Source organism: Eublepharis macularius, chromosome 10, assembly GCF_028583425.1.
Source record: "Eublepharis macularius isolate TG4126 chromosome 10, MPM_Emac_v1.0, whole genome shotgun sequence".
Taxonomy (NCBI): Eukaryota; Metazoa; Chordata; class Lepidosauria; order Squamata; family Eublepharidae; genus Eublepharis; species Eublepharis macularius.
In genome coordinates, this window is record NC_072799.1 from 31,081,504 (window position 1) to 31,104,789 (window position 23,286).

Sequence of the window (23,286 nt, forward strand, 5' to 3'; positions counted from 1 at the left end):
AACCACTGAGTCCCCCTGAAATTTTGCTCTTTGGGGTCAGTGGGCCATGAGGAACGTAAGAGGGGGAAAAGCAAGGGCCTGCAAGCAGGAGAGGGAATCAACAATCTTTGCCTCTTCATAAGAGGGTACTGAAGTTTTCATAACTCTTAAGTGTTTAGAATGTGTGGATGGATACAATGAGTGAATGAGGAGAATACCAACGAAGAGAGAAAGGGTGCCTGCCAACAAGATCTGTTTGCTCAGAGAACTCTATAACCCATCAGCACCTCCTTATTGTCCCTCACATCTTCTTTTATATGCAAGAACAGGTGTAATGGATGGGTAGCATGCCAGAAAGCTTTGAAAGAATTCCAGAATTCATACGCCAGAGTCCATGTGGAAGCTTTTATAATGTGCAATTTTCTTTCCATCTAAGAAACGTAACATTTTAAATTAGGCCAAAAATAATAAAGAATACTGTGAATGTAGATTTTGTTAACAGTAAACTTCACAATTTTGCAAATCTAAATGCAGTTGGATTAAGGAAAGTGTTATTGAAAGATACCAGAGACCAAAAAAAAGACAAAATTCTCCACATACAGGATTGTAGCTATCAACCCAATAAAGGACTATATCAATCCTAAAGATGATAGTGTCCACAAAGCTCTTGGCAAGTTTGATTTTTTTAATGTAAAAACCAAAATTGTCTGGATTCTTGAGAAACAGAAGATTCCCCATTAAATATCATGTTTTACTCCATGTACATCCTCAGGGCTTATAACAGGTCACAGTACCAGTTTTCTTGACATCTGCTAGCATGCTTCAGTTAGCAGTAGCCATCTCTGTGCATATTTTTCCTTTTGTTTGATTTTTTCCCCTTTTCTCTGTGGGAAATCATAAGCAACAATATATTTTTAAAAAATCCTTAAACCAATTCTTTTCAGTATCTTTCTGAAAGATTTCTAGCAAGAAACACAGTCCATAAAACTGGGCATTTTTAATGGCATGGATAAGGCCAAAGATGAGAAGAGATGGTTTTTTCTCTTAGAGCGGAACCACAAGTGACGCCTGACACAGGTTGGACACTTGTCAGCTTCCCTCCAGTTTTGATGGGAAATGTAGGCAGCTTGGCGGAATGTTGGACAAATGACAGTTGAAAAGTCCATTGGACAGCAGTAGGAGAGCCAAGCTGCAAGACCAGGATGCCTACACTTCCCATCAAAACTTGAGGGAAGCTGACAAGTGTCCAGCCTGTGTCAGGCGTCACTTGTGGTTCCGCTCTTAGATGTTTGGATCAAGATTCCATTACATTCAGCATTACTGTTCCCACAACACTAGATGGACGGAAGAAAAATCACACACATCTCTAAAAGGAACAGAAATGAAATGTTTGCAATGTTCTGAGGAAACACATAAGAAAGTTTATGAGGTATAAAAACTATGGTCTGAACTACACAGCCCATCCAGAACTGATCACTTAATTTCTTTTCCAATTCCCACCAAAGTTCTAAGTAAAAAATTGGGGGAAGGAGACATTTTATGGCACTGTGTCATACTTTGAAACAATTTGCCCAGACACAGGGACTGCCAAAAGTATGTTTTCTTTTCAGCTGTTTGCTCACAGTCGTCCCAAATCCAAGAGAACCAGAAGACAGACACTGAAGTATGAAAAATAAAAAGATCCCAAATCTTTCACATATTGAAATATATCCAAGATATAAACCACCCTGTAAATCAAAGGAAAGAGAGGAAAAGATGGTACAAGAAGTCGCTTGAACAGGAAGCATCTCGTGTACCTCTCTTTTAAAGCCTCCCAAACAAGTGTAAATAGCTCGTAGCAGGAGCCCCAGATGCCCGTGAATGAGAGCCTTGTAGACAAAGTGTTCACTCCTAAGATGACTGTATTGGTAATTTAAGAAATTAATTAAGACTAAGTAAGATTGGAGACATAAGAATTAGCAATCGTAATGAACTTCCTACCTCGGTTGGTCCAGCATACATCATGGGAGAAGGAAATATGGCCACCACAGTTGTTTCTGGATTTAATATTCCTTCCTCCAGGACTGCCGCATGTTGCTTCATCCGCCACATCAGAGGAACATCATCGTCCTTTGTCCAACCACCCAGCGGATGCAAGAGCAGAACTGGCCTCCTGTAGCCCCGTGCCAGCAGCTGCTTATGAGTGTCCTGCATTAACAGGGCATGCCCATTGTGCACAGGGTTGCGCAACTGGAAAGCGAAGACAGCATCTACGGAACAATGAAATATTTTAAGAGTATTAATGCAGGCAGAACCAGTCAATGAGAAACAGCCTGTGCATTCCAAGGTTTTGTCTACAATAGAGCTCCATGGGGGAGGACAGGAGAAGAATTCAAAAAGCTGCAGAAAAATGTAGATGTTAGTGGATGGTCTGCCAAGTTCTGAGATCAGAGAATAATCTAACACAATGAGCACTATTACACTGAGCTTCACGGGGAATATTTAATGTTACTGGTCAACAGTGGTGTGATGCTGCCTTCCCTTACGCCATGCAGTGTCTTAATGTTGCCTGTTTAGATAGCTTTGAATTAGGAAATGGCTGTAAACAGAGTAACACACCCTACAGAGACAGCATCACAAAAGATGAAAGGCCATACAGGTGCAAGAAACAAAATGCACTGATTTTGAAAGATACCCCAATTCATTTCAACCAACTGGCTATCCATTGGGGAACAACAAAAAAGGGTAACAATGCATTTACGGTAATTTAGACAATGATCCCCAAAAGGTGCAATTTATATAACTCCTGCAGTAATCATTTTGTATTTCTGGATCAATAAATCTCTCCTCTGCATCTGCAAGAAGTTTCATTTATCCTGTTATGAAAGCTACAAATAAATCAGAACTAAGTGTTAAGTGTACAAAAGACCCCTAAGCTGTTCAGTGTTCTAATCGAGCAAACATCCATATACCGCTATTTATTTATTACAGAAATGAAGTCCGTGTGCACAGATACACACCCTCCTGACCTTGAGAAGTTATCAAAGCTAGCATGGATATAGTCTCAATTTCCGGTTACACAGGCAGCAGAGAGAGCAAAGAAAAGGAAAACACAGCTTGACCCCGTGCACTAACAATGCTTAGTGTGAGCACAGAGACCAGCTGCACAGTGTGGGGAATGCTGCATTCAGCAGCTGGCTTTTGAACACTGTCCTTGCTGTCACACATATTCCTCCCATCAAGCGTCTGGATAACCACCCTCTCTCACCTAAATGGGAGTGAAAGAGCACTGAGCAAGAACAACATAACGAAAAAATATGTTCAAAATCCAGCTGCTGCATGCAGAAGTATCTCAGGCCATGCAGCTGGCATTTATGTTCATATTGCAGAAATACTTTTCCATGCATGGATTACTATCATTGGAGCAGGACTGTTGCCTTCTATAAAATTATAAGCCTGCTGGCAACTTGTGTTCATTTACAAGATATAGTTCCACATTATTTATTGCCCATTATTATAGGCTATCATGAGTCTCATTTTGTTTTCTCATTCTCATGGCTTACGGGAGCAAAGATACTTCTTATCAGGACTATCCAACAATGAAAAAAATTGCAACCGATTAACACTGCAATCCCAAGGAAAGGTCATTCAGACTAAGTTTACTGACTTTGGACTGCACTACCAGTATCTACCTTCCATGGTATTAAAATTATGCAAATCAAGTCAATGTAAATAAATTTAATATTACCCCACCTACAGTAACAACATAATCTTGAGTGTGTTTGTTTGTTTGGGAGAACTCAAACAAAAGCTGCTATTCCTTGTTAACAGAATCAAAAAGAGTCCAGTAGCACCTTGTTAACAGGGAAGTCCATGAGATCTAATGGTACACTTTTGCTAATGGAAGGGGGGGAGATTTTGCCAATTCCTCCCTCCCAGTGTAGACCTCCAATTCTTTCATACTCTCCCCTGAAGGTCCCAGTCCCCTAGGAGCAGCATTTGGGGCTGTAGCAGGAAGTCAAGAGGCATGGAAGTCTACTTCCACTGATAGGTCTTTTGTGGCAGGAATCAAACCCATTTCCTCCCCACATGACATGACCACGGAGGCAAAATTGGTTTAAAAACGAAATGCATCGTTTGTTCTCAGGCCTGTTGGTCAAGATATGCACTCACCATTTCAAGAGCTAAAAGCAAATGGATTAAGGCATGCTGGCCTACTAATTTTGGAGAAATGTTTCCGCTTTCTCCCACCTCTGCTTTGAATTTCCTCCTCCACACCTATTAGTGTTAATTGGCAGGCAGCTCTTGCACTGCCAGCTAGAAAGGCGCAGAACACATACTTCCAGGCTGTTGCTGTCTGGTCTGTTACTTATTGCTCTAACACGAAAACACTAAAATGGAAAACAAATAAACTAACACATCAATGGCTTTTCTCTACTCTGCTGTGAAGCTAGCAAAACTATTTCCTAACTATTTTTCATAAGAAATGGACATAATTTAAAGCACAGTAAAAATCTTTGGAAGGCTCATGTGGTTTGTTCCAATGCACCAGCATTGAAAAAAAATTACAAAGTAATTCTGGAGTATTTACAAATCATAAAAGTGTCCATGTGCTAAGACACTTGTCAGCCAATGAAACAGAAAGTATCAATAGTTATGGACCTGGCTGGCATAAAGAAACCATCAGAATACTACAGAGTCACAGCAGGGCAGGAGAGAAGCCTTATATCCGCCCTGAGCCTGCGAAAGCGGGGAGGGCGGAATATAAATATAATAAATTAAATTATAGATCCAAAGACATTTAAAAAGTTTCACTGCAGCTGATCATCCATTAAAAAGATTCAAGACTGGGTGAAAAACCACTCTGGCTGCATACACATACCTTTTTCCTATGTAACACTACTGCTATTTAGGACTGCAGCCATCACAAATCCATTTTGGATAGAAAATTATAATCTTTTTGCACTGGTAGTGTGTTGGTCTTTAGCGATCTCAGGCAACGGTGGTGAGGTTTCAGGCAGGAAAGAGCTGGATTCTTCTCTTGCCTACCATCAGTTGTTGTCAAGGCATCTCCCAAGCAAGAACTCACCAGCATTCATGTCTTTGAACTTCTGCTTTAGCTCAGCAGGTGTGAGACGGTATTGATCAAGGCCATCATTCCAGAAAATTCGATCAAGAACTTGTAGATCACCACCCACAAGCCAGTCCCCTTGTTCCAAGACCATCTAGGAAATTTTAAAGAAAAGAACTTTCTCATTAGCATGAGAACAGGAAGGAATACCTTCGGCTCAACTACACAGAAGAAAATAATCATTTGCTTTGAAAAACTGAAAAGTATCACATTTAAGAGTTCTCTTGTCTCAACAAGCTAATTTGCTACACTGGAAACTGCACTATTAAGAGCCTCTTCATGTGTTACAGACTACACAGACTGGGTATACATCCCCATCCTGTGTCATAGATAACAGCATGAATTGTGGGTTCTCCTAAATTACTGTACATGAAGTTGACAATTAGGATTAGTCCAAAGGAATATTATTTGCGGAAACTCATGAGTTTCCTGGGATATAACATGGGCTTCCTTAACAGCCCCTCCCCAGGTTCTGTTTCAAGTTCAGAACTGAATAAAGAGAATCAGGAAAACAGGGGTCCTGTACAGAGCCACTATCTGTGATCAGGCATAGTGGGGGAATCTTACACAGTCCAAACTTCAGACGAATTTATAGCAGCATACATAAGATGCATTCATAAGAAGCAAAGACTGTCAGCAGATGTTTATCTACATTGCTGGAAACTGCCTACAGTAGATTACCATTTCATGTGTCCTTCTGACTACACAGCCAATATCATGACTCTCAAGCTCTGCTTTTCCTGACCTATCCCTATCCCTAACTTAAAAAAAAACTTTGCCCCATGACACTTGGCATCTCAGCAGACAGAACATGCCAAGAGCAAAACCAGAATTCAACCACATTTTTAGAACTTGAAGTCTAATAATTAGATTTTTAGTGGCAATTAAGAAGTTGTATTAAAGCAACATTAAAAATTGTTTGTCAGAATGAAAGGAGGATGAGCCGAAGACTGGACACAAATACTCTGGATCAGACCAAGCCAACCCCTACAGCAGAAAGGCCAGCTGTTTTCCTGTCATCGCTGCCAAATAATTCATTTTGCTGTGTTTTCCTCTAGGTCTCTTGTCCACAAAGCTGTTTTTATAAACCACAGGAGAGGCCAAACTTCTCTCTGATCTTTGCTGGCAAACTACAGGACTTGTCCCTCTTTTACATTCATGCACACACGATCATGGAAATCAAATTTCTACAGTTTAAATCAAAAATAGAATGTGCTCATGAAAAATCAATAAAACAGATCAGCAAATGGAATTGTCAAGAAATCTGGATCAAGGTTTTCATAGATTCTTCACCAACAGGGAACCCTCATCAGGGTTAAAAACGGATTTTGTTTTAAACAAAGATCAAAGCAGCTTGCAAAAACTACCTTGATGTAGGGATGTTCCTTGCACGTTGTCCCCCACTGTCTGGCACAGCGCTCTTCTTTGCGGTGCTCATAAAATTCTGGATTTCGGAGAATAGCCACACGCCGACCTTCGTACAGAAGAGCAAAAGCTGTGCAACCATCTAGCCTCTCTTTGTCTTCTTTTGACGCTGTCAATACTATAGGCACTGAGAGATTAATAACTCCTCCTGTAGGGCACAAGGGAATGACAAAATTAGTACCAGTTGTCCTGTAGCAAAGAGTCTCCTTCTAAGTCTCCTAGATGCCTTGAAGAAGAAGAAAAATCAGTTCTAAAACCCTTATGTTAACCGCTTGCCTTTCCATAAGGTTTTTTGCTTTTCATTTTCTTGGGGCACAAATATAACTTCAGCAGATTTTTTAGGTGTTCACTTTTCCCCACCGCCACCTAGACAAACATGCAGCAAACATGCCTCTCCTTCCTACAGTTTTGTAGCAGCACAGGGGAAAGTACCTTGTCTGAAAGCTGGGAGACCAACACAGTGCTGTATGAGAACTGATCACACCAGCCTCAGAGACCATGTGAAAGCAAGCATCCTTACACTAAAGAAATGTTAGGCATTAACACTTCAAGGTTCAATGGCCTCTGAATCTGATTTCATTTCCACAGAACGCTTTTAACCAGAAAACTTAGAACAGCTTTAGGCAAAAAGAAACACATTTTAATTCAAAAGTGGCACAACCTTGGATCTAGGCCTTTCTCTTGTTGCATTATTTTATACCACTTTACCATTAACAAATCCCTCAGGCTGGAGAGTGGCGAAGCACCTCATCACTCACATCCTCCTATTATATTAGGTGTGTGAGATAAAGTGGATTTCTTTTATTAGTGCATCTTCTTTTACACACACAGGATTCCTTAATCCTTCACCAGAGAGAGCTCATCAGCTACAAATCAAGACCCTTTTTCTCTGGATCCAATAATGTATTAGATTATATGGGATGAGGATAACATGGGAGTCACAGATAACAAAGCACATTTATTTTGTTAGTAAGCATGACCTGTCATGCTTTCCCATTCTAGTCTGATAGCTGATACAGTCACCAAAGAGGTGTTCAATGCTTGTTGGTTACAACAACATTTGTTTTTTAAGCATTTCACACGTATCATCAGTAACTAGACAGCTTTAACAACTCCCTGTGTTTTCAATGAACAGCATCTCCAAACCCTGTCTGCCAAAAATCATACATTACAGTCCTTAATGGACTCCCTGCCTAGTCAGGATGCCTCCTGTCCCTTCTCCATTCAAAACCCAATTCTTCTTTTTGTTGACTGTTAAACACCTCGGGTTTTCCCCTCCCCCCTCACTTCAGCATTCCATACAGCCTTTCAAATCCTACTGGTCAGTCCTGAACAGGGAGAAAAAGTGGGCGCAATCGTCTCCTGTCCATCATAAAAAGATTTAGGTATTTATGAAACAAACATTTTGTCCTTCCTGAAGGTGATCGAGACCCATTCTCTTTGAGTTTCAAAAGGATGCCAAGATGCAAGGAACTAATATCCAGCTACTCTTTTAAGTGGTAGTTCCCTTCTGAAAGAAGTGGGCACTTGCTTCACAACTTTCTCATTAAGTCCAGAAACTTTCAAGTGCATAAAAGTATGTTACCAGCTTGTCTGTCCATATAAAAATTCCAGCTATTCTTTTTTATTTTTAGTAATAAGAATTTTACCCTGTCTTTCTGCCCTCATAGAGCCAGTAAGGCAACTAACAAAACATACAAGTTAAAATCCCATCTTAAAACCAGCACACAAATACATCATTAAAACAACTTAAAACCAGAGTGTGACATAAATACAAAAGATATAAACAACTGTTAAAACATTGGGGAGGGGCAAAGTTTACTGAGGGAATGCCAAGCAAAACACTGCTGGAAGATAAAAACAGAAAAGGACAGGCAAATCTCCATGCATCTGACGAAGAGAACGTGATTCTCGAAAGCTTATGCTACAATAAAATTGGTTAGTCTTAAAGATGCTACTGGACTCTTTTTTATTTTCCCAAGGGAGAGAGTTCTATAGTTTGTGTGCCATTACTGAGAAGTCCTTCTCCCAGGCTGCCATCTGCCTAATCTCAGAAGGTGGGGCACATGAAGCAGGGCCTCCGAAGATGACCTCAACATTCAGGTGGGTTCATAAGTGACTAGGCGGTCCTTCAGATATGTTGGTCCCAAACCATATGGAGCTCTAAATGTCAGCACCAGACTCAGAATTGTGCCCAGAAAAAAACTGAAAGTATTAGTGTTTCGAAACATGAAGAGAAATATTATATAAAATATATTGGAAAATTAGCTTTTTCAATACATTTGGTATTGTTTCTTCTGCCTGAAATTGTTTCCAGTTTATGCAAAATATCAAGTCTGGAGCTTTGAAATGAAATAGGATTTTTTGAAAAAACAGAAGGGGAGGTAATTTGAGCACTGAGCTTGAAAGAATTCCAAAGCTGCAATCCCATTTTCCAAAACAAAATAAGGGAGGGGAGAAGCAGGGTTTAATTTGAAACCAGGTTCACACACACACCCCAATTTTTCCAACTAGAGTGTAAGACTCAGTCTGGACCTTGAGAAATAAGGAAGATGTTAACAGACATCAGAGTATATCCAGTGTGCCTTTCTGAAAAAAAGGATAACTAGCATACACACCCACTGGGGCAAGGAGTGAGACAGATGTAACCAAAATGTGGTGTGGGAAGGCAGAGGGTAAAGGTGCAGTACAACACTGAATAACTAACATCTATTTATTGTTTTAAAAGTCAAATCAGAAACCTCCACAGAATTTAAAACACAGACACATTTTAAGACAGCAAAAAGGATATCAAAGTAGAATGTTGTATTTTTCTGCTGTTTGGTGCTGGACAGGGTTCAATGCTACTTATAAACAGTTCCTTATTTTCTACTCATGGCTGAAAGGTGTTTTTTCCAACTCAGTACAGCAGCTCGGGCTCAGCCATGCTGCCTGCCTTTGTAGGCAGCTTCAAGAATTTCCACTATAGCAAGAACTCCAACATGATTTCTACCAACCTTCTATCAAGAGAGTGAAATGTATATGATTCAGGTGGATCAAAATCATATAGTTTGAATTGTCTGGTAAGAATATTTTTTAGCCAGTTAAGGCAGCCATCTACAGGGAATAATTCTAAGCTGAACATCAAAGTGGCGTTCCCTTTTATAGTGACTGTATCATTCACAAGTACAAGGAGAGGAAAAGGAAGCTCTTTTCTGGCAAAACCTAATACATACATAACAACCTGTTAGACTAAAGAAGGAAATTCTAGGTTACCACTAAAGGTGTTCAGCACTGGAAATTAAATACTTTTCTATATGTCAGTAAACAGGTTTCTAACAAGGAAAACAGAGGAGCTTTGGGGGCCTTGCTTCAAAACTGAGGGCTTGAAACAACTTTACCACACTTAAACTGGCAATTAAAGAGAGTAATGTAAAATAAAACCATTTCTACAGCTGAAGTCACAGTTCACAACATGCAGCGATAGCGGTGGCAGACAAAGATGGAAAGAGCAGAAACAGCAGGGCACAAAGAATAAGAATATTTAATTGCCCCAAACCCCTGAAAACACGGCATCCAGCTTGCCCTCAATTGCTCATTGTGCCCCAAAGGAATAAGCGTTCTTTAACATTCCACTAGAGCAAGCACGTGCTGCCATCCTCTTTGTGCCTACTATATTTAAAATGTCTTACCATCCAGTAGACAGTCAAAATGAAGGCACTGCAAGTATTCTCTCTCTCTCATAAAGCCATTAAGAGGCGTTGCCCAACCCTCTGCCAGAACTTGCACCCATTGCATGTCCACCTGAAAATAGAAGTATGTTTAATGTACAATCAGCTCTCAAGTTTTCACCAAGTTATGTTCTCGCTGTAAAAAGGGGCAAATCTTCCAAAAAGAGACAAATAACTATTCTTCCAAGTGTAGCTTCTACACAATACTGAGAGCGACTGTATGCAGTAGCTTGAATGAGGAACTTAAGACTAAAGAAAAGACACCCAGGTTCAAATTTCTGCAAAGTTTCTGTTCTGGGGAACCCCTCCACCCCCCCCCCATCCACTTACCATACCTGGAAGGAGAGTCAGCTGTGCTGCAGGCCACTGCCGCTGTGGCAGCACGAGGGTGCGCTGGCCTGGAGGCTCCAGGCCGTTGCAAAAGCCTCGTGCTGCCACTGCCGCAGCAACAGCGGCAGCATGAGGCTGCTGCAACGGCCTGGAGGCTCCAGGCTGTCGCAGCCTTGTGCCGCTGCCACCTGAGCCTCCGGGGCATTGGGGAAGGCCAGAGCTGCCTCCTCTTGCCCTTTCTGCCCCTCAAATGTCCACGGTGCGCCAGCGCCGCAGCGGCCATTTGAGGGGCAGGAGGGGCTTTCTCCGCCTCCTCTGGCGCACCGTGGCCATTTGAGGGGCAGGAAGGGCTGGAGGAGGTAGCTCCAGCATTCCCCAACATCCTGCAGGCTCGGGCGGCGGCAGCTGCTGCCAACAAGGTAGTTGGGGGTGGGGGGTGGGGGGTGGGGTGGGATGACGTTTAAAGGGCCCCACCGCTGCTTGCAATCTCAATCTTTAATCTCAGCCCCGAAGCTTTCCGAAAGTTTCGGAAAACTTTGATTCAGGATTTCTGAATCGGGGCCAGATTTGGATATCCAGAATCTTTCTGGATCGGCACCGCTTCAGGTATTTTTACCTGAAGCGAATAACAAAGAGCACAGCCTTAGTAATAATCACCTACCACAACAAGTTCATATGCCAAGGACAGAAAGCTAATCTTAAAGGAAGATACTTCACTTCCATCTAGTATATAATTGAATATCATAACACATACACTTCTTCATTATCCATATTTTTTCTGTAACACAGCAAGCCTATCTAAGGCAAACATCTTTATTTTATCAAACCAGTGCTGTACCTTGGGAAAACTTTCCTGCTTCCAATGTCTAGCAAAAAACTAGCTGCTCAGAACAATAACTGTATCTTTGGCGGAATCATTGAAACAGCAGCAAAGTCTCTGGCATAAGTGGAATTTCATATGCAGTTTAGCAATTTTACTACTGTTTTCCAAAATCCGCTAGCTCACTCACTAGTATATCACACTTGTAAAAAACCCAGCCCAAGCAGGTTTACAAAAGCAACATAAATGCTGGCATTTTTCTTTTCTTGTCTGTCAATGACTCAACACCAGTTTCTGCAAATAAGTGTATATTAGTAACTTGTGTGGATTTAGCTGCAAGTAAATATTACCTTATTTATTTCCAGGGCTGGTAAAGTGTCAGCATCTGTTTTGGCCAATTTAAGCTTATTTTCAGGGACATACAGTTCTTTAACCTCATAAGAGGCATCCACTGGCACAATGTCCTATGAAAAAAGGCAAACATTGTTTAGCAGTTAAAACAAATATTTTAACATTTTGAAATTCCCATGCTGTGGTCAGGCTGAACGGTGTGTTTCCCAACTAAGATTCAGAGAGTGTTAGAAGAGAATTCAGCCCTATCTGCTCAGGGCTGCTAATGCTGGAAAACTCCATAACAAGCAGCTCATGATGACTCCTTTGTCACTGCCCTAAGAGTCCCACATGCAGAGACAGGTGTGTAAGATGCACATATTCTGTACGTTCCCCTGATGCACAGACAGAACATACATCTCAGCAGTGGGAGACAGCTTGTATCTCAACGCCTTCATCTCCATCAGAGAGTCTGTAGCAGTTCCACAGTTACACAGTGAGAGTCATTCATGCTTCCTCCTATCAGCCCTTACCTTATCACCCCCACAACTTTGCCCTCATCTTTATTACAATGTGGTGCCCAAGAGCATGGCACAAAGCAATACAATTGCACTGCCTGCCCTGGGAGAGACATTTGGGATAACAGTCTAAAGGAGACCTTGCCAAACAGCGTAAGTACTACACAGACAACCAGAGCAACATTCAAGTGGGAAAAGAACGTGATGGAGTCACCACAAAGTTAATTTCTTGCCAATGATGTATCCAAACATTATTACTAACTAAAAACAGTTTGCAACTTTGGTGCCTAAGCAAGCTAATATTAATTTTCCTTTGACGGGAAGAAAACGTCAATCATGCTTTTGATTTTGAAACTGGAAAAATATACTGCAGATATTCTTCAAATAAGCCTGTCATCCCCAAATCATAATATAAACCTAAGCCTGCTCCTAAATTCTTCCATTCCTTGCAACTAATATGTAGACTGGAACATCTTCTGCAACGTGCTAGAAAGCTGTTGGGAAGTACAGAAACTAGATGCGCTGGGAACCCTCTTACCAAAAATAACTAGTGTAATTTGTGTAAACAGCTGAATAGGATCACACCAAAATTAGTATGGGAAAGAATTAACAAAGGAAACAGCAACTTCTGCTATATGAAGACAATGGGTTGTCTAGCCAGTGAATGAGTTGCTAGATTTGCTAGATTTGCAGGATTTGCTAGATTTGCAGGATTGCTAGATTTACTAAGGCTATACATTTATTTAAAAGTTTCTTCTTTTCATGAAGTCATAGTTTAATGTTCTGAAATAAATTTCATATTGTACATGAATTGGGCAGCTTTAAGGAAACGGATTTAATTTAGGGTCAGCCTCCACAAAATACTAAACTTAACTATTAATCTGAAGGCCACTTCAGGCAACTAAATTTGCTATCCTTTCATACGTGCAAGACTGAAACATGAACGCATCTAAAGCACAGGTCATACCCACCGCTAGTTCTATATCATAAAATGAACTCTGGAGAAAAGGACCCCAGCAAACCCAAGTTCATGTATTAGCATTTCACATATTACGTATTTGAGTGCATGGAATATTACAAGTGATTCTTCCTTCTATCACACCCACCCCAAAAAGGAAAGTCAAATTAAGCTTAGAAGAAGAGAAACGGATCTAATTCAATAGTTACATTTTGACTAGTGACATTTTCCATTAAAGTCCCAAAGCATTTGTTCTGCTGCAAACTTTCACGTCTGTTTTGGAAATTACTACTACTTTCCTTAATTCTTAGTTTTCAATTGCAGAAACCTATAAGCAAGTCCTCTCTCACATACCACTTTCAAGGAAAGATTATCTTTTCAAAAATAAAAAGATTTGGTCGGGGAACAGCTTCCAGAAAGAAAGCAACATTTTAATTAGGTTTTTTATATGAGAGGAATTCATCTGAATAATTTTCAGTGAGGAAGAGGTCTGGTTAAGAATTACCACCAAACATTAGTGGCTTAACAGTATTCACAAGATTGATACAGAGGCAGCATCTAATATGCTGTGCGCTTTCCTCCATAAATGAAAGAAAACTTCAGCTAAGGGATTTTTCTAATCAAACTACTAGGAATACATTTCTCCTGAAACAAGAGTGGAATATTTAATACTCCTTCCTCTGTGCTGCTTTGAAAGTAAAAGTATGTACAGATGGACAAGTCATTTAATTATATGAAAGAAATATTTTAACATTTTATGAAAACAATCCACTTTTATAAATCCTGAAGAATGTTTCTCTATTTCAGTCCTGTTTTGTCTTTGGCAAAACTTATTTCAAAAATGAACATTCTGTGCCTGTTCCCTCAACGACGTGATAAACACAATCAACGTACATGCCTGCACCCAACCACCACCCCAAAAATGCAAATACAAATGACATCTCAACAGTGTTTTAAAACTTAGCCAAGATGCCCAATTCATGTACAATATGAAATTTATTTCAGGACATTAAACTATGACTTCATGAAAAGAAGAAACATTTAAATAAATTTATAGCCTTAGTAAATCTAGCGATCCTGGTACAAATAAAAGACAACTTTTAAAGCATCGCTTTAGATTAAAAACAGAGGCAAGAAGAATCTTGGTTCTTTGAGACAGCTGAGCAAAAAGGCGATACTGGTAGGCCATCTAGTGACTGCCTGAAGGTTGTGCTTCGCTGCAGGATCAATGAAGTTTATCTTAACACTTTCATCACTCTCCGCTTTGGTGCAGATACCTAACATGCAAATGTTAATTTATTAACCCTTAGTTAATTAACACAACCCAGGTATACAAAAATTCTGTTAATTTGCATAGCTACAATGTCTTTCACCATGTCATTTTACTGAGCTATTAAGATCAATATTAATTGACCCAGTACTTAAAGCTACTATGTAAGAGCAGAACTGATATTTATTGCTCATATGAAAATTTAACACTGCACTTTCAACATGGGCACAATTGCAAGTGCATTTTAATAAGTGGTGTAATTTGTGGGACATGTTACATCGGATGTGTAGAAAGGACACAAGTAAAAAAAATGGCACAGATCTCTAGTGGACAATGTATCAGGCTATTTTCTTATGAGCAGGCAATGTCAAAATCATATTTTGAATAGCATTAGGATCTAGAGAATGTCACACATAAAACACAGCTCACCAATTTCAAAAGAAGACCCCCTAATCATAGTTAAACATAAAGATGTATTTCCAAACAAAACAAGGCTGCTCATCCTTTAAGAACAGCCATGCACATTATTACATACATAAGTTAACAATCTGTGAAAAGTCAGAAGCCATAAATCAACATTCCATTAAGTGCATTTAAAGCTATTGATTTTTGTGAGCTTAAGCATGGACTTGCTTAATCAGATTCTGTTTTTTCATACAATTGACCAAATTAAATATTCAAATGTTACTGTACTGTGCAACACTATAGATGGTCTGCTTGTGCTTTGTGGTCCTTTGCGGAGGACCACATTTTCTTAACTTATGGCCATAAATGGGCAGCTGTTTGCAGTGGGGGAGCCCTTGAAAGGCTTTCAAATTAAAATGTAATCCCTGATGCTTCTAAAGAAGAGCAGATGAACATAGAAGATAATCGTGAAAATACTACAATACAAGCTGTAGATTTTGACTCAGAGATGTGTGTGTTCCTTGCCAACACCTTTGAGAATCAAGGTTCTAAAATTCTTATAATTAAGTGCAACATACGAAGCCATCTGAAACGCTTCCACATGTCACCTTGCTCCAAGAAGCATACATAATACATAACAGTCAATCAACTTATGAACCAACTTCACTGAATGGAAACTGTCTGCAGCACAGCCAAACAGCAGCACAGAGGAAGGTGATAAGGGTGGTAAAAGGTCTGGAAACCAAGCCCTACGAATTTAAAATATTTCTATACAGCTTTTTCCTGCCATAACGTAAGAAAAAGTTGAAATAACTGGTCATGTTTACCCTGGAAAAGAGAAAGGGGAGACATTATCACAGACTTGAAGTATCTGAAGGGGCTGTCAGTAAAAGATGGAGAAGACGTGTTTGCTCTTGCTACCGAAGTCATAAGCGGAACGATTGGATGGAAATTGAAGGAAGTAGATTTCAACTAAAAGTGAGGAGGAACTTCCCACCAGCAGGTGCTATTCAGTATTGCCACTTGAAATTATGGCCTGCCCTTCACTGGAAGCCTTTAACTGTCAGGGATGTTGTGGCTCAGTAGTCATAGACTTAGGTGGGTTCAATAGACAACCTCCACCTCTAACATTCTATGACTCCATGACTCTGCTAACCCTATTGTCACATGGCATGGAGCACTCACAGCATGGCGCACTCTGAGCTAAGCACTCGCATAATAGAACAGTGGGGACCTGATTCATTAGCAGGTTGTTGACATAGTACACTCACAAATCCACTCATGCACATCCAAAACCTAGCACTGCTTCCCCTTATCCTCTCCTCTGAATGTGCAATACAGCAGTATTGGAATGAAGAAGGAATTACTGAGCTTTTCATTCAAGGATTATTCTGGCTTAAGCCCCCCCCCCCCAATTACAATACTAGGCAGTGGATTGGATCTTGTGATCCACAGATGTAAGGATGACATATTTTTCCTGTGTCCCCCTCCATCCAAGCAGTCATTTTTAACCCCTGGAAAGTTTACACCCAAGTCTGTGGAACCCACAAGGTCTAACAGCCATGTGGGTTAGAAGGATGGCTCTCTTATGTGCATGCTTCTTTATGAGTTTGTTATGCCTGCATTCTCACTGAAATAGGGCCAGCCCTAGACCAAATGGTGCCCTACCTAGGCAGGAGATTCTTCGGCACTTCCCCAATCTTTCTTCAACTTGTCAACACCTTTTTTTAAAAATTGGATATATAAGTCTATACTAGAATTTAATGCACAACTCACTTGTATAATGTATACCTGTCATACAAGTTGATCAACTTTCAGGTTAGGATCTGTATTTATTCTTGACATAAATAAGAAAACAAAAACAAATTTGTTTTCTTCACATTTACAGAATCTTTTTTCAAAATGTCAAGTCCAAACCATATTTCATCTAGAAATCAAACTGCTTATCAATATTGGGTCCAACTGAAGTAATAAATTTTCCCACCAATTAAAAATAATAGCTAAAAGTCAACACAGCATTGGCTATGCACACAAATCAGTGTTGTCAGCTTTGCAAGGGAAAATTAACCACTTATACTAGTCTATTTAGCTGCTGAGAGTGGAGTTGATAATCTGTGAAGGCATACCCTGTTCCTGGCACCTGCCTCAAGGAGCTGTTTGATACGCCTGCGCCTAAAGCCAGAACTACTGTGGTAAACAGATCATATGTGTTGCTTTTATTCCATTTTACAATTGGACTAACATTTTAAATATTTATATAATATTACTGTATTATATATTATTGTATTATATATATATATATATATATATATGTATTTTAACATATAATACAGTGTACATGCATATGGTATAATATGGGTTGGATTCAAAGTATGAGCAAAGCTCACAGAATGGAACATCCCTGCCTCTCCCCTTCCATTGCTTCCCCACCATTTCCTGATTCTGGTCATCACAGGAACTCATCAATGCATGGGAGGGAATGTGGGGATGTGCAGTGGGAGGAGAAGCTGGCAAATGTAACCCTCATCCACCATCAACAGTAATGTTGTTACAGAAGCCTAAGTGTCATTACACTGGCAGAAGAGTACCTTTGGATCCAACCCTCTATTTCTAATGTGACTTCACAGTACATTAGAAATTACACATAATTTCTGTAAATAAATTCCAGGGTTTGTTACTGAACCAGAGACTAGTAAAAACTATGTTTTTGTAAATTTACATATTCTGCAGTTAAATATTACATTAAGCTGAATAAATGTAAGATATTCAGAAAAGAGATTTCTGTTGAGCCTACAAGCCTTCCACATAAGCTCATATCTCAAAATCACATGCTGTACAAACTGTCTATTGATTTCTATTGTGAAACACAACACAAACACACAAAGATTCTTCAGAGTTAGACTAATTGTTGCAATTTTTCCTTTATGCTAAGGTTTCCTTTTTATGTTTTTGATATCCAGTGATTTTACGGGAAGTCGAGGGAGAGGAGAAATTTTTCTTATGCCCTTGTAATAGCAGATAATATCTTTGAAGATGAACGCAGGATGCGCTTGTGGCAGTCAAGTATAGAACTGTGGACAGCCCTCTCATCTACTCATTTCCTGTCCCAGCACTACTTTTTACTCCTTGCAAAAAGAAACTTGAAAAACATAAATACTACAAGTGAAGGAGGACAGGTGGCTCTATTAACTGTGTAGCTGGATTCACTGACAGTGTAATCATAAGCAGAGTTACTCCAGTCTGAGGGCACTGACTTTAATGTGCTTAGACTGGAATAACTCTGTTTAGGATTGCACTGTGAGTCACATAAGCAGTGATCTGTAGAGCCCTATCATAATCATCACAAAGGAAAACTAGATTTTGTCATCTCCATGAACCATGGTAAGTAATGCATATATTTTGTTTTGTAACATCATACATTGATGTCTCCCACTAACTGCCAAAGGGAAACAACCAATCCATATAAGAAAGGACACATGGGCTAACTAGTTTTTGTTTTAAATAGTAAAATGGCTTGTTTATTAAGGCTTTTGGCAAGGCTCAGAGATCAGGAAGTGTTTTACATGAACAAAAGATTTTTGGACTTGAGGTGTGTACAAAATATTCTAAAAGCTCACAATGGATGGAGCCAGGTGGACAACACTGCATCCTAGAAAGTGCACTAGGTACTTACCAACGATATTTCGGAAGACTGAGTGTTAGCGTGACTCAAAAAGAAATGTTGCAAGAAACTTTACCATCCGCTTACTTTGAGCAATTAAAAAAAGGGTGAAAGGACATCTGAGGCACTGCTGAAATCAGTATCTGGTGCAGGATCTGTCCAGTATGCACCATTTCTTTTCCTTCAGGTGTGAATTCCAATGCTTAAAAAAAGTACACCTTCCTTACATTACAATAAAGGGAAACAGAACAGAATGTGCATAACCTGTAGGCAGAACCAGTGGCGTGAGATAACAGCCCTAAACTATTTAGACGGCAAACAGTAGAACAAAAAGCTTTTTATACAGGTACATGATTTCCCAGGCTGATAACATGCACCAAAGAACAGTGATCTCAGCGTAAGTCTCAGGAAGTGCTAACATGTTTAAGTACATGAAAGAATAACCCCACCAGGGGTCGCCATAAGTCAACTCTGACTTGAGGGCACTCTCCACCACCATGCCATAAGAACAGGGACATCAAACAGGGCATAGAGGCGAACATCTTTCACAATGTTGCCTCCTAGCACTGATATTCAGAGATCTGCTGTCCCTGAATATGGAGGTTCCTTTTAATCACCATGGCCACTGATGGACCTCTTCTCCATGAAACTGTCTAACTCCCTTTTTAAAGTAATCCATGCTTGCGGCCATCCAAGTGTAGCAGCTGTGACTGTCAATGAACATTAAAGTGCCACCACTGTTCACATCTACCCAGAGGAAGGATGGGCAGCAGATACTGTTCAGAAGAGGAGTTGTCATACAGGTTCAAACAGGGATAAAGTCCTTCAGATAATGTGACACCTAGGTTATAAATCCAGAGGAGTTAGCCGTGTTAGTCTGCAGTAGCAAAATAGAAAAGAGTCCATCAGCACCTTTAAGACTAACCAACTTTACTGTAGCATAAGCTTCCGAGAACCACAGTTTGATGCATCTGACAAAGAGAACTGTGGTTCTCAAAAGCTTATGCTACAGTAAAGTCGGTTAATCTTAAAAGTGCTACTGGACTCTTTTCTATTTTGCTAGGTTATAAAGTGATTTAAATACAAGATTCAGCACCATGAATGGAGCTTGGAAATAAATAGGCAGTAAATGTAAACATCACATCATTGGTGTAATACAGAAAGAGAGCCTCACTCCTGTTAGTAATCTGGCTGCTAAGATAATTAAAGTTTAATTCTAAAATAATTAAAGTTTTTGTGTTTTCACTAGGGCAGCCCCACACAGAGCATTTTACAGTAGCCAAGACTTAAAGTTAACCAATGCATGGATCAGTATTGGATTCAAAATTTTAAAAGCATCATACCTCTCACCTTCATTCATTCTTAGGGTGAGAAACAAGCATCGCCTTTCACTTGAGAAAGGCTAATCTATTGTAGCTTTCCAAATATTAAAGAGGATCTCACAAAATTCCTTCTTTGTTGATATGCTACCTTCAGACCCAAAAATTACACAACTGCTCTGTAAGTATACACTGCTCCTAGCACAGGAATTCACATTAAGATTTCTAGAACTTTCCCTGAGTTTCGGAACTCATTTAATAGCTTTACAATAGGGAAAATTAACTACTCAAGTATTATAAAGACTTCAATACATGTACTTCTCCCCTAAATTTAAGTTATTCAAGTTATTTCAAGGATGGCAGCCAGAGTCATAAACAACAAAATCAATACACTGTATAGGTTATGTATTATTTGATTGATGAAGCAACTGCAGTTATCCTTTCATAATCCAAATATGTAAGCCCATAACTTTGTATCATGGCAGCCAAACAATGGCTTTGTGTAACTCAACGTGTTAAAACAGAACTCAATTTATCTTATTTATGATCCATTTTCCTTTCAGATTCTGAATGCTAAAACACTGACATACTGCAGAGGAAAAACAACTGCTGGCTTTTAAAAGTGCTACATCTTTGAAAGGCATTGTCACCTAGTTAAAAAATATCTTACAGTGCAAACCTAAACAGAATTATGCCAGTCTAAATCCACTGAAATCAATGCGCTTAGACTGGAGTAACTCTCCTTAGGATTGCACTGTTAGTCAATGATGAGTTTTAAACAATGATGAGTTTTAATCAAGTAAATGATTCAATTTTTATAAGTCTGTATATGAAGAAAATTATTATTTTAAGAAAATATTCATGATTTTAGATAAAGCATCTATGCACTGTAGCAGGCACCATCTTGAAAGAGGCATTCCCTTAGGTTTCAGATAATGGAGACAACTTGGCCAATATTCTAATACTCCACAAGAAAAAAAATTGCCTTCGTCAGGCCAATGAAGACTTTTGCTTGCTAGTCAAAGTTTTTACAAGTTCATGCATTAAGAATAAATAAAAAGCTTCCAGTTAAATTGGGGATGGGAAAAGGTTTCTGGTTCATCAATTAATCAGTTGGATTAACCGAGCTTTTAAACAGCGCAGCTCTCCTTTCAAACAAGCCATTCACTCATGCTGCCACTTCCCACTGACCAGTCTACAGGCTGGACAGATGTCACCATCACCACATGACTCCATACCCTCTCTTGCAGAAGTTCTACAACTTGCTGAATGCAATCGTTGACATCACAGGAATCCGTTTTCAGTACCAGCTCAGGGGCTTCAGGTTTTTCATACTCTGAGTCAATTCCAGTAAAACCTGCATGAAAGAGAACTTAAAATAGTATTGCTTTTCTTCTATGGGTGATCAACAGAATTTTCAGCTCTAACAGCTTAAAATGAAAAGTTGCTTTAGCAGACGTATCTAATATCATTGGTCCTATTGGTCCATTCAGGAATAACATCAAACCCACCAGTTAAAATCCTCCTCACAAGCCCTGCTCTCCGGGTCCCTGCCTTCCAAGACCAGTGGCAACAAGAACCATGATTCTTTAGTGGTAGCACATGGTCTATAGCATGTCCTCCTCTTCATCCGTATCCACTCTACTTCATTTTACATGCCAGAATAAAACAAACCATATTTTTACCAAGCCCTTTAACTAAGAATTTAATCTTTCCAATTGTTTTTACAATCTGCTTCTAGCCTGAGCGTTGTTATGAATATACTACACTTACAATTTATTTTAGTTTAGTTTAGTTTGCACTTCTGACTTTTACTAGCTGGTTTTTAAAGGCTGTTAATTTTGGTTGTTGTGGGTTTTCCGGGCTGTGAAAGCCTTCAACAATACGCTGTTAATTTTAATTATTTTATATTGTGATTTTTACCTTGTTTTATTTTGTGAGCTGCTTTGAGCAGGTCTCTGAAGAAGTTGCATATAAATAAATAATAATAACTGAACCATTCTTTATCAGCCACTGTATATCGATAAATTGTTGTATTTCCCTAGTATGAATATACACACAGTTGGAGACTCAAAATTTCCTGGATTACAAATCCAGAAAAATCCAAAGAATGTGTGACCTAGAAAATGTGTTGCTCTTGCCTAGGAAGCTAAAATACTCTTTTAGTAGTTTGTAAAGCAATATTTTTTTTTGCTATCAATTATTTATCACTGAAGTTTTAATTCAGTCACATAATCCACCCAATCAAGTCATTAACACAAAAAGATTTGACTGTGCCAGACTCACCTTTAATTTCCCCAGCACGAGCCTTTTTGTAAAGGCCTTTCACATCTCTCTGCTCACAAACATGCAGTGGAGCATCCACAAATACTTCAAAGAAAGGCAGGCTTGATGCTTCGTGAATCTGCCGAGCATTATTACGATCCTGAGAAGCAATGAAGAGAAAAATAATGTCACAATTACTTAACATATTCATACTTAACACATCTACCTATGCAGACCATGGCTAATACAAACCAGGAATTGTAACCATCGTTTGAAGTAGGTTTGCTAGGTACAGTTACAAAGGAACCAGGTTTACATTTAACCATGGCTTATGTTAGTGCACATTTCATGTGAAACCACTGGTTAACTACCACACAGGGAAAAGAAGGGAGAAACAGTTCCAGGGAAAGACTGGCTCTTGAACAATGAACCACAATTTGCAGGGACATTTAGGCCAGATGTATGGGGGGAGGGGGAGAACCAATAATAAGGCAATAAAATCATCATCTACTAAAGTTATCAACATATAATTAATTCTGTTATTGAAAAACCTAACTGGATATCAACATCGGATTGTTTGATTTGAACACTAGAGGTTCACTTGCATTGCAATGCTTACACTTGTATTTAAACAACATATTCCAAGCAGCTTTAAGCACCCATGATACAGACATTAAAAATATTTGTTTTTCAGAAAAAGAATTTCTGTTATGAATGCAATTCAAGCTCTTACTGAGCCATTAAAGCCGACAGTTTGTAAAGCTGCCAACTCATTTTAAACTTCTATTTGAACAGATGGTTGATCTTATCTTTTGTCATAAAGGTAGGAAAAATTCTTAAGTATGCATTTAAATGTGTACCAGCATTGCTAAACATCTGAATTTTCATACAGGCATATGAAATAATGGTCTCTCTAATAAGGTTTTTTGCACTCTTGCAAACAAAATTCAAGATTGCCCAATGCAGCACTACTTGGGATATCACTGTAAATCGCTCCAAGACTACAAATGGGAGAAAGATTGTCTGTTTTACTGATGGTGGTGCTGCATGCAGTCTGGGAATGCGGTGGAGCGCAGAAGGCCTTGCTTTGGCTTTTCTAGGGAGGAGAGGCTGAACTTTTTATTTTGTTTGCTGTATAAGATGGCTGATGTGATCGGGATTGCAGTTGCCTGAACAAAAATGATGT

At 39.4% G+C, this 23,286-nt stretch overlaps 1 protein-coding gene across 1 annotated transcript in view; it reads right to left on the minus strand.

The window, feature by feature from the left end:
* PAPSS1 (3'-phosphoadenosine 5'-phosphosulfate synthase 1) overlaps positions 1-23,286 on the minus strand; it is a 61,815-nt gene that overhangs the window by 20,946 nt on the left and 17,583 nt on the right. Inside the window, exons 4-10 of the mRNA XM_054990540.1 lie at positions 22,122-22,260; positions 21,074-21,192; positions 11,725-11,838; positions 10,186-10,297; positions 6,457-6,662; positions 5,048-5,183; positions 1,960-2,228 (exon numbers count right to left, since the gene is read on the minus strand). Of these exons, the coding sequence (XP_054846515.1) occupies positions 1,960-2,228; positions 5,048-5,183; positions 6,457-6,662; positions 10,186-10,297; positions 11,725-11,838; positions 21,074-21,192; positions 22,122-22,260 (1,095 nt within the window). The remainder of the gene's footprint in view (positions 1-1,959; positions 2,229-5,047; positions 5,184-6,456; positions 6,663-10,185; positions 10,298-11,724; positions 11,839-21,073; positions 21,193-22,121; positions 22,261-23,286) is intronic.